Genomic DNA, 11,986 nt, shown 5'->3' on the forward strand with positions numbered 1-11,986 from the left:
TGGCAACAGCTTGGGAGTGCTGTCTTTAACCCCTGCATCACCAGGGAGGCCCCACCATGTCAGATCTTTACTAGGTTTTCTCTGGTGCTTGGACCGAACCTCACAGCCCTGACACTGTGAGTTGTATAATCAGGCCTTATCTTCTGTGGCACATATTTTTAATTTTAATTTCTTTTTTTGGTCTACTGCCATTCTTTTCTTACCAGGCTCCAAGAATGCAGGGACTGTGGTCTGTCCACATCTCTGCTGTGTGCCCAGTGCCCAGTGCCCGTAGGGACTCAATAAATATTAACTGAAAGAAAGAATGAATATCAATGCTTTGGGGATTTTACAACATTAATATTCAAAGAGTTGTGGTTAGGGGCAGCTTAAATGGTATCATCCATAGTCTGTGAAGCAAGGCAGGGAGCTCATTTCTAGGCTGGATAAGCTCCATGATCTTGATCCTCTGTAGTCTGGCTAGTCATGACTATAAATGAGGAAGTGTTCTGAAAATCCACAGGCACAATGCAAGCACCTAGCTATGACTACAGAGAAGACAGCTTGGGAGTTCTGTGAAGGAAGGGTGGGGCTGGAGCACTTGCTGGCCTCTGGGAGGCGTGCCTCACTGGCTACTGGGTATGAACCCAGACTCCTGCCGTTGTGTTTGCTCATGAATTAAGGGGCCACTCTCATTGGTGGGGGTCATAAAAAGAGCTGAGGGTGCCCTCCCCAGTGGCCGCAGCGGGTTGAGCGCCACATTGTGAAGCTGTCCGCAGCCTCTGCAGCGTATCGTGGGTTCGATTCCTGGCCAGCCAGGGAGAAACCCACATGGCGCAGCAGACCTCTCCTGCCTCGCCTGCTGCCTGTTCTGTTCCTTGCTCTGTCTCTGGTGAGTCATCTCACCCTCCCATGCCTCTGATCTGTACCACAGTTCTTGTATAAATAAATAAATCTTGACGAAAAAAAAAAGGGCTGAGAGGCCTCAGGGTTCTTTGCCTCTCTTCCCATGAAAGTTGAAGACTGTCTTCTACCCTTGATTCTGGATGGGCTTGTAATGACTTGAATCCAATAGAGAAAGTCAGAAATTGCACTGTGTGACTTCCAGGGCTGGTCAGGAAAGGCTTCCACCTACTCCTCTTGGTATATACTCTCTGAGGCTCACCCTGAGACCATCAAGCTGGAGGGGCCCCGGCAGATGCTGCAGACAACAGCCCCAGCGAAGCTCTCTCAGGCGCAGCCAGACTACAGTCAGCCACGTGAGCGAGCGAGGGAGCGGCCAGATGGTCCTGGACCCGCAGCCCAGTCAAGACTTCAGATACCGGGGGCCCCAGCGAGCATCTGAGGCCACTGCCTGCAAGGCTCCAAGTCAGAATCCCTCAGCTGCACCTTTCTCAACCCACAAGATCACAAACAAAAGAAAATGGTTATTTTCTGCTGCCAAGTTTTGGGATACTATGTGGGGCATCAGTGATAAGCAGAACAAGCTGTTTCTTTAGTGCTTTCTCCCTCTGCAGGCCTAACATCCTAGGGTGATGTCTAGTCCCGACGCACTGACATCGCAGCTTAATAGGTCCAAAAATAAACTCTCGCTTCCAAGCCCACCTCTGCTCCCTTTGTCCTCGCTGTCCAATCCAGGCACCTCCTTTACCAGTTTTATAAGAGTCTGGGCATTGTTCTTGAATTCCTTTTTTCTCTCTCTCTTTTTTTTAGAAGTAGGGTACAGGCCAGAGTCGTGGGGGGTAAGAAGAGTCACCAGAGAGAGCGGGCAGCAGAACAGGCAGATGAACTGAAACACACTGCTGAGGGGAGCAGCAGGCGAGGCAGGAGAGGTCTGCCGTGCCATGTGGGTTGCTCGCCGGCGGAACTCACACCGCAAAGTTCGCGGACAGCTTCACAGCGCAGCGCACAATCCCCTGTGCCACCAGGGAGGCCCCCTTCTTTCTCTTCACCATACATCCAACCCCTCTGAAAAGTCTTTGGGCTTTGCCTCCCTGTGCCTGTCAGATTCATCCTCCCGCCAGGCTGCCATCCGGCCATGACCCTTTTCCCCCTGCAGCCTCCTGACTGGCCACGCTCCTTGTGGCTCTTGTTGTTGGCCTCAATTCATTCTCTTCACAACTGCTAGAGGGATCTTCTTAAGATATAAACCAAGTCATGGGCCCCCCCCAGGGCTCCCACAAGGCACCAAGAATAAAGTGAACCCACTCACTGAGGTCGCCATGGTGTTCCCAGGCTGGACCTTGGCCTCTGACTGGAGCCACACCAGCCACTTTTCCAAGGAATATCAGAAAGTTGCCAAAACTGTTCTTACCTCATTAACTGTCTCCGGGGCTTTGTCCTGTGGGAGGAGAAACCCCACTGGGAATAGCAGATAGGTCCCCCGACTCTGCTCTTGTCACATTTGCCTTCACTGTGGTGTTTGACCAACTCTTTTTCCTCCCCAGGGCCTCTGCATGGGCTGTAGTCCTGTCACCGCCGCCCTTTCTCCAGCTCTTCCCGTGGCAGGCTCCCTTCCATCCTTTGGGTCTGAGATTAAAGGTTCACATTTAAGAAGAGGTCTTGGAGCCTCCCTGTTGGCCTAGGGGTTAAGTCTCAGCGCTCTCACTGTGATGGCTTGAGTTCGATCCCCGGCCGGGGAGGTGACCCACATGGCGCAGCAGACCTCTCCTGTCTCCCTGCTGCTCCCCTCAGCAGTGTATTTCAGTCAGTCTGCCTGTTCTGCTCCCCACTCTGTCTCTGGTGAATCCTCTCACCCCTTGCACCCTTGGCCTACACCTCAGTTCTTCTATGCAAAAAAAAAAAAAAAAAAGAAAGTCGTCTTCCATCTAGAGATGGTTCTCTTCTGAGTCTCTATTTTGGTTTTTGGTTTGTTTCCTCCAAATCAAAGTGTGTCCCACTGCACTTACTTGGCTCTTGCTTTTAGTGTCTGGTCACGACACTTTTCTCTGTGGTAAGAACAGCGGCCCACTGTGTTCCTGGAGCTGAGTGGAGCCGAGCTTTCGCTCACAGCCAATTTCTGTAGCAGGAAGGTCAGGATTATCCCAACTCTCAGACAGGCAGAGTGAAGCCTGGCAAGGTTAGGGATCTTGCCGAAGGCATCTAGCTTCTAAGAAGTAGAGCCCAGCTTGCTGGAGTCCTAGTCAAGGGCTCTTCAAAGGCCGAAGTGAAGAGACAGGCTCTCTGAAGGAGAGGGAGGTGGTAGCCCCTCTAATGTCTAAATTCTCCATCCTCACCTACCAGGTTTTAACTGGGGAGCCCCACTTCCACACCCCTGCCTTCAGGGAGAGACAAGAGCCTGGGCTCGGGGAATGGGGTGGGAGGAGGGACACTACTTCTGCCTTCTTGCAGGGGAACCTTCCTGAAAGTGCTCTTGGCCCCTTTAAATACCATAGAGATGAGCTGGGCACGAGGCGAGGCGCCTTTGTGGGAGCTGCTGGGCAGCTGGAAGAGGGGGCTGGGCTCTAGGTCTTGTGCATCAGAACCGAGGCCTGCAGCAGCCCGTGGCTTCAAACCCATCTGCAGACACTGTGTGTCTGCGTGGGTGGATGTTACCTAGTGGGTGGGTTTTTCTGTCCTAAGTGTTGGGTTTCCCTTGAATTTTTTAAAAATGTATGAATTAGTTTAACATTTGATTTGAAGCTTTAAGTCAAGATTCTTCTTTAAAACATTTTTGGTAAATAGTTAACATTGTCTCGGAAAGTGCAAGTAGTGTTCAGAAATGTCTCAATGTTCTCTGATTGTGCAAAGGGTGGTCACATCTCTTCAGCGACCCGGAGATGGCTTGACATTGAGAATCCCGCTCAGGATGACCACACAGTCAAGGTCCTTCCCACCCAACCTCCCTCCCTGTCGGATCTCTTCGCTAACCCTCAAGTCCCTGCACCCCATCTCTCACTACTCCCCGAACATGCCTTTTCTCCAGCCTAAACTGGCTGGGTGCCCTCTCCCTGGAGCCTCCTACAGACCCAGTTAAGTCCCAGTTCTGATGTCCGGGCCCTCTGTGAAGATGGCTTCTCCATCCCCAGACTTCCGCACAGGAAGTTACTGTGAGTGGCTGCACCTGCTACAAGGCCTTGGCTCCTGTTGACATGTGAGCCCCTTGAAATACACCTGGGTCTTCACATGAACACCTTCCTAGGGCCTGGCATACAGTAGGTGCCCCCAAATGCTAGGTACAGTTAGGGAGTCTGAAGGCAGAGGCCTCTGCTGGACTCGTTCTGCCTCCTCCTTCCCATGTCCTCTGAGTCCTCGTGAGCTTGCCGTGCCCATGGGGGTGGTCGGGGGTGGTACCACCTCAGAGCTGTGGGCGCTTGGTGAGGGCAGGGAGGAGTGTTTCTGCCCTTTACAGAACCCCGCTTCTCCAGAAGGCCTGCTCCTAAATCCTGTCCTGGCCCCGCCTCTTTTCCACTCACTCACTCCACACACACACACACACACACACACACACACACACACACGCACGCACAGGGTGTCTTACTCCAATTTTTAATAAAATCACACAATTTAGGGGATCAGGCCCCACCCATTTCATTAGAACCTCCCGAGGTGGGGACTCAGTACTTTCTATAAGGGCTAACACCACCAGGAATGACCTCTGAGATGGCTGAACAGAATGTGCAACAGAAGGGAGGGGCTGTGAAAGTTGCCCTGAGGCTGCAGGGTGGAAGAGGATCCCCCATGCTTCTTCCCTTGCTAGGAGAGAGGCTCCCACCAGTGAGGACACCCACCCTGCAGGGAGGTGGGAGGTTCAGCATAGCTGAGCTGTGGACTTGCTCCCACAGTGCTGCCAGGGGATGGAACTTTGGGGGAGGCAGAACTGGGGGAATTGAGGAGCAGTGCCCTGGCTCTACTTCCAGGAGGCTGTTCCCTGCCCCAGGCAGCTGTGCCAGGTGCTCGGAGACCCAGAGACCGGAGGGGCAATGGTCCCTGGGGACAGAGGATTGAGACAGGTGACCAGTTTCAGGCTCTGGGGGAGAGTTTAGTGATCCTGCTTAACCTGGAAAACACTCATGGTTCCCGCGTGTTCAAAAGCTGGAAGTACAGGGTGAGACAGTAGGGAAAGGGTGCTTTCCCATGGTGTACCCCATCCCCAGGCTACTTCCCAGCAGTCCCTAGGGGTGTCAGGGCCAAGCAGGGGTATACTAGACCCTCTGCCCTCTTCCATGGGGCCTGCTGGTCTCAGGGAAGGCTGGTTTGGGGTGAGGGGTCAGAGCTACGCTGCCTGCCCCAGCACACAGAGAGGTGAGGTTTCCCAAATCCCTCCAGAGGCCTGGGGTGGGATCACACTCCCATCTGCCCTGAGTAGAAGACTTAATGGCTTTGCCAATACTGTCCCTTAGAGGCTGCGGCCCATCCCCAAACCCAGAGGTCTCATGGAGGTAGAAGGCCCTGGAAAGGGGGGAGACGGGGTGCTGCCTCCCTTCCTACTATCCGAGAGCCTGTGTTCATCCAGAGAAGCAACTGGCCACTCCCCTGGGGGACCCTCTACCTGAGGGGAGGACAGCACCCCAGAAATAGGAAAGAGGTAGAACCAGCTGAAAACACTGGCCCCCTTTCAACCACCGAATTCCCATCAGGTCTGTAAACAATATCCCTCGGGGCCACCCTCTCCTCCCTGAGGTGCTCACACCCCCAAGCTGCTCTTCTCCTCCTTGGGGCTGGGCTCCTCCTGAATCTTCTTCATCTCCCAGCCCCTGACCCAGGTATAGGCAAAGGAGCCGCCCAGCACCATCATGTTGCTTGTCCACCAGAGGAAGCTCTTGGTCTCCTCATAGTAGAGCACGGCCAGCACCGTCTGGGCGCAGGCCTTGGCCGTGCCCGACACGTTGTGGGTCAGGGGGCTGGTGAACTTGATCTGCAGTCCCGTGACGTAGCCGATGGCGAAGCCAAACAGGCCGCCCAGAGTCATCATGCCCCAAAAGTGGGCGCTGCCCAGCTGGGGGAAGTCGCGGAGGGCCTGGAGCTCCCCCAGCAGCAGCAGCAGGGGCAGGAAGAGCACGCAGGCGTTGACGTTGTTGTAGAAGGTCAGGCGCCAGATGCTGCCGTCCACCGCCGGAAGCACCTTCTTGGTGTAGATGGCGTTCAGCGAGACGCAGAGGCTGGCTAGTACGCCGAAGAGGGTGCCCACCCAAGACAGGGTGCCCTCTGCCCCTTCCTGGTCTACACCGAGCCAGAAGCCACCTGCGAGGGCAGAGCGGGAGGAGGAGTGTGAGGATGGGGAGGAAGGACAGTTCTGGCACCCGAGGTCATAGACTGTCTTGCTGCCTTGGGGCCCACACTCCCTGCCTGCCTGGTACAGACCGCCCCCCCCCCCCAAGTCTCTACCACATGCCAAGCACACACAAGGGCTGGGAAGTGGCCCGTGACTGGAACACTTCTTCCCAGAGCTTTCACTCCAGTGGAGGAGAAAGACATTGAAATGATTCATTTCCCAATTATTTCTTTAATTACAACTGTAAAATAAATAAGGCCATAAAATAGTACCGGGAGCTGTGAGAAGCCATAATTGGTCACCTGCGTTGGCATGGGGCATCTAGAAAGCAGCATCTGTCTGAAGGGTGAGTACTCGGCATTAGGGTGACCCTAGACAAGTGACTGAAGGGCTGTAAAGTGGGAATCCACTGCCCCCCAACACATCTTCACTCCTCAGCCTGCCCCCTGGGCCTCCTGCGCCATTGTCAGCCCCATCTCAGTCCCAGACCACCCAGCCGGCCCCCTCATCTCCCAGCTTTTCACGCAGGGACTCAGGGTCCTTGCTGTCTCCTCTGCAGGAACACCATCCTCTCTGCAGTCTTCAAGGTTAAGGCCCACCGCTCTGGCGGGGAGTTTTTCCTGATGCCCACGCACCCAGGCCTCTTCCCCGCCTCTTCCTGCCTGAGCTCCCCCGCAAGATCCCTCCCTTGCCTGCACAATCTCTAGTGAGACTCCATCTCCCCAGAAGGCGGGCACTGAATCACGCACAGTCACTCTCCACAGGCATCGCCTGTGGTAAGATGATGTAGTAGGAAAAATTTTGGTGTCAGAGACTTTTGGTCTCCAGCTGGGTCCTGCCATTTCCGAGGCTGAGTGGCCTGTGGAAAGTTTACTTCCCTGTGCTCCCATTTCTGTGAGATGTAGAAATCTGGGTCACTTTCTTGACCCTCTCTCAAACCAATCTTCTCGTCACTTTGCAACCAGAGCAGTCTTCCAGATCTACGCAGGTCCCGTCCTGGGTTAAAGTCCCCGTGTGGCTCCCCACTGCCCTCGGGAAAACTTCCAGACTCACTGCACTTGGGCAGCCTCGGGTCTGGTGAGTCTCGCCCTGGCCCAGCTGTGCAGGAGCACATGCGCTTTCTTTTGCCCAGAACATCCTCTCTTCACTCTTTCCTCTACTTCCACACAGCGCCTCCTCCAGGAGGCCTGCTTAGATGGCCCCCTCCCTGCCCCATCAACCCGCATTGCCTTCCAGGTCCCCTTCACACAGGTACTCAGTACTAGCCTCAGGCTATCACCTCGCCTTCTAGGAGTCTAGGGAACTTTTCCAAACTCAGACCCCCAAAGTCTGGCACAGGCTTGGTTGTTAATGTTTGCTGAACAGAGGGAGGAATGGATGGAGGCTGTTCTGGAGGTGCTTGGAGTACCAGCGGGGACAGGGCACCCACTAAGCACAGGCACTCCCTCATAGTATTTTTCTTCTTGGAGCTTTTTTGTCTGGGTACCCACAGACCTGAATGGGTACTCAAGGGGTACAGGGGAAGCTTAACCAGAGCACCCCTAGCTTCTTGCTGGTTACCTTTCAAGTTCGGAGGGGACAGCCACTCAAAGTTCCAGACCCCAGACCCCAAGGTTCCAGACTCCTGGACAGGAGATCTGAAAGGTACTATGTCACTTGGGGGCAAGGGAGGAAGAGGAGACTGGAGTAGTGGCCTGAGACTCATCTTCCCCTCGGGAGGAAGGAGAGAAGGGGAAAGATTGCAGAGAGGAGGCCAGGACCTGGTCTCCAGGTCTAGCCAGTGTCATTGAGCACCAGACACCAGGTGCCACCTGTGCCACCAGCTGGCCATGCTGCACCTTCTCAAGCTATCTCACCATCGGCTACTCGGGTTATTTTTTGCACTTGGGCCCATGTTCTCTCTCAAGTTGGCCTTATGCATGCAAATTCTCCCACCAAGAGCCTCCCCCACCTCCCTGCTCTGGCAGGACTGAGGTGGAGATCTCTGGGACTACCTACCAGCTGCCCCAGAGCAGGAAGCAGCTAAGAGATCTGCCCCTTTGCCCAGGGCCCTCGCAGCTCCTCCCACTCTAAGCCCCACTGGCTCCTTACTCCCATCTTGGGCCCAGGCAGAGCAGCCCTAGATCCAGATGTGTCCAATAAAGGGAATGTTTTCTAGGACAGGTGGCATGGGTGGGTCCCTCCTCTGAGACACCAGCAAAGAGTATGTAGGTCAACCTAGATAAACTTCACAGCACCAGGAAGAACCTGAGCAAGTTCAAATAAAGATCACATTCCTGGATGGCAGAGGCCCACAAGGACTTGGAGGGAGGGGAATGCTGAGGCAGGCTTACCCAGCATGCTGCGCAATAAGACATTCTGCGCCAATGGAAATGTTCTGTAATCTGTGCTGTCAATACAGAGGCCACTAAGCACTTGAAATGTGACTACAGGATCACGTTACAACACCTGTAACTGAGGAACTGAATTTTAAAAATTTCATTCAATTTAAATGGGACTAGACACAATGTGGTCAGCGACTACCGTACTGGATATGCAGCTCTAACCAGAGAGGTGTGGCTAGACGCGCAGGGGGCTGGCCAACCCCGTTTGCATCCTGCCTGGTTACTTCTTAGCTGTGTGGCACCTAGCAAGTAACTTAACTTCTGAGCCTCAGTTTCCTTGCTTGCATGGAGATGATCATGGTGATGCCGTTGTGAGGGGAGGCATCACCTGGGGGATGCCCCCATTGCGGGGGATCCTCTGGGGAACAAAGGAGATGGTAGATATGAATAATTTCCACAGTGCTCCCATCAATAATGATTATTTTCTGAGGGTCAAATCAGGGAACACGGCTAAGGCTTCTGAAAGCATATCTCTTGCCACTGTCTCAGGCATTATTGTGAACCTGCAAAGTCAGAAGGTGATGGTGTGTTATTAAAAGGTGCATTGTCCTCTAGAAAGAGCACTGGATGGGGAGGCAAGACATCGGAGCAGCAGGAGCATAGTGGCCCAGCCTGTGAAGCCTGAGTGCTTCACAGGCCTGAGTGCTTCACAGGCCTGAGATCAGACCCCAAGCTGGATGATCTTGGAGAAATGACTTAACTTCTCTGCGCCTTGGTTTTCCCTCTGTGAAATGTCAATTGTAACCCCACCTTGTAGGAGGCACCCTAGCTGGATCTTAACTTGCTGGGCAGACTCCAGCAAGTCATTTGCTCTCTCTGGGCCCCAGGTTCCTCCTCATCTGACTGTTGCAGCAAGGGAACCGGACCAGATAAAACCCAAAGAGGCCTGAAGGGTTGCCCTTTAAGGTTTTGGGCCCTCATGCCCTCCCCAGTCCCCCTGGCCCTGGCTGGCCACTCACCGATGATGATGCTGCAGGAGAGCAAGGCATAGAAGGAGGTGGTCTGCTTGAGCAGCAGGTAGGAGAGCAGCACATTGAAGACAGTGGTGAGGGAGCGGCCCACGTTGTAGAAGGCCACACCCACGTACTTGAGGCAGAGGTTGTTGAAGGTGATCATGCTGATGAAGACCAGTGACAGGGGCAGGACGCTGCGGGCCACTCTGGGGTCCAGGCGCAGGGTGGGGAAGTCCACGGCGCCAGGGCAGCAGGTGGCCAGGGTGCTGAGGCCTTTGCACAGCAGCGCGGTGACCAGGCACTGGTAGAAGGTGACGAAGATGGGGGTGTCCAGCCGCAGGGAGGGGCTGTCCAGCAGGTACTTGTTAAGGAACACCATGGAGATGGAGGTGACCCAGTAGAGCGAGACCACCAGTGCAATCTGGAAGGCCCGCAGCAGGAAGGGCTTCTCCTCCTCTGCCTCCGCATCTCCCGAGGCCTCGGAGGCTCCCATCAGTGCCATGTGCAGGATCCTGGACCGCTTCAGGGGGGCCCTGTTCATGGCGGCAGGGGAGCTCGGTCACCGGGAGTAGGGGTGAGCGCACTGCTGCTTTCTGCAACCTGCACCCCTCGACTGTCACATGGCAGCTGCCTACAGGCTTCCCTCCCTCCTCTCGGGTGGGGCGCTCTGGGGTGAGCTCCGCAATAGGCTCTCACCCCGAGGGGGCTCTCGAGACCAGACACAGGAAAGGGGCGACGGCCAGGCTGCGGCCGGGCGAGCCGGCGGGAGGGGGCCGGGGCCGGCGGGGTCGCGGGCGGGCAGAAGGGCGGGGGAGGACGGCCCGGCGGGGGCAGGGTGCCGGCCAGGGCGCGGGAAAGGGCGGCGGGGAAGACGGGCGGAGGCGGAGGGAGGCTGGAAAGGGGGTGCAGCGCGGGGCAGAGGCGCTCGGAGCGGCGGTCCCGGCGGGAGCCCCCGGACGTCCGCGCCGCAGCCCGGCGGGGCGGGCCCAGCCCGTTTCCTGACCCGCCCCAGCCCGTTTCCTGACCCGCCCCAGCCCGTTTCCTGACCCGCCCCAGCCCGTTTCCTGACCCGCCCCAGCCGCGCCTTAAAGAGCCCGCGGCCCGCGTCAGCCTTAAAGCCGCCGCCGCAGGATCGGGGTCGGGGTCGGGGTCGCGTCCCCCCCAGCCGCGCCCGCCCCCGCCCCCGCCGGTCCCCGCCGCGCGGAGGGTGACGGAAAACCCTCCCGCCTGCAGCCCCGCCCCCCTCGTCCCCCGTCCCCCTCGCCCCCCACCCCCCACCCGGCTCCGTCTCCTCCACGGCGCCACCCCCGGCTCGGCTCAGCCTCAGGCCCGTCCTTTCCTCCTCCCGCACCCCCTTTCCAGGCCGAGCCGCGCCCCCAGAGCCGCGGCTCCTCTCCAAGCCCTCAGAGCCGGGAGCCCCGGCCTGCCCGGCGCTGCCCCCCGCCCGCGCGCGCCCTCCAGGGCCCCCCGCCCCCCCGCCCGGGCTCGGCGCGTCCTCCCCCCGCGCTGCAGCCCCGGACGCGCTGGGGGCGCCCCTCGCGGGTTCCCTCCCGCCCGCTCCCCGCGACTGCGGCTGGTCCGAGCTCCCGAGCCTCAGCGCAGCACCCCCGCCGGGAGACACCCCCATGCCGGGCCCGGCGGCCGGCCGCGGCCCCCAGCCCCGCGCGGCGAGGCCGCCCCGCGCTCACCTCCGCTCCCGGCCCGCGGCGTCTGCGGCTCCCGGCGCCGCCCGCAGGGCCCGGCCCCTCCCCGCCCGGGCGTGGGCGCCGCGGCCGCCCCGCGGGCTCCCCACTAGGGCCGCGGACGGCCCGGGCCACAGCCGGACCTTGGCCCTGCACCCTCCCAGGCTGGAGCCCCACTTTGGCCGGGGCCACTCAGCCCCGCCCCCCGCCCCCCGGAGTCTCAGCTTAGTTACCGCCGCAGGCACGTCCGGGGGCCCCGCGGCATCTCCGGCCACGGCGCGGCCGGGCCGCGAGCGCTCGCAGAAGTGCGCGCCGGGGGCGCCGGGGGACTCCTGCGGAGAGGGGAGGGTCCCCCACCCTCCCACCCTCCCCCGGACGGGCCGTGAAGTCACGCCCCAGCCCGGCCCGACGCTGCGGGAGGGAGGCCGACTTCCCCGGGCTGCGCGGGGTGGGCAGGGCCTGCGACTCTCCTCCTCTCTGTACTGTGAAGTGGGGGCGGTAGGACATCAGGGGGCTCGACCGCCCTCGGAACCCTGACTGTCTGGGCTGGAAGTAGGGACTGCCACGTATTTATAATATTCAAACACCATTTATTTATTTATTTATTTATTTATACATGCACTGGGTATAGTCAGAAGCGCGGGAGGGTGAGAGAATTCACCAGAGCCAGAGCGGGGAGCAGAGCAGGCAGAAGGACCGAAGTACACTGCTGAGGGGAGCAGCGGGCGGCAGGAGAGGTCTGCGCGCCATGTGGGACACTCCTCCGGTGGCCGG

General features: G+C 58.0%; 1 protein-coding gene across 2 annotated transcripts; it reads right to left on the reverse strand.

The window, feature by feature from the left end:
* Nucleotides 1-2,684: 2,684 nt before the first annotated feature.
* Nucleotides 2,685-11,484, reverse strand: SLC35C1 (solute carrier family 35 member C1). 2 transcript variants are annotated; one of them, XM_037522398.2, is made up of 3 exons: nucleotides 11,446-11,484; nucleotides 9,537-10,063; nucleotides 2,685-6,162 (listed from the first exon to the last, which is right to left on the reverse strand). In XM_037522398.2, the coding sequence occupies exons 1-3, from the start codon at nucleotides 11,475-11,477 to the stop codon at nucleotides 5,606-5,608; spliced, it is 1,116 nt and encodes a 371-aa protein (XP_037378295.1). In that variant the 5' UTR covers nucleotides 11,478-11,484; the 3' UTR covers nucleotides 2,685-5,605. The 2 variants fall into 2 exon arrangements, with proteins under 2 accessions (XP_037378295.1, XP_037378296.1); XM_037522399.2 differs by lacking the exon at nucleotides 11,446-11,484 and adding an exon at nucleotides 11,219-11,235.
* Between the last annotated feature and the right edge of the window lie 502 nt (nucleotides 11,485-11,986).

The sequence above is a fragment of the Talpa occidentalis genome, unplaced genomic scaffold (assembly GCF_014898055.3).
Source record: "Talpa occidentalis isolate TD23 unplaced genomic scaffold, MPIMG_talOcc4v2.1 talOcc4.3, whole genome shotgun sequence".
NCBI classification, from domain to species: domain Eukaryota; kingdom Metazoa; phylum Chordata; class Mammalia; order Eulipotyphla; family Talpidae; genus Talpa; species Talpa occidentalis.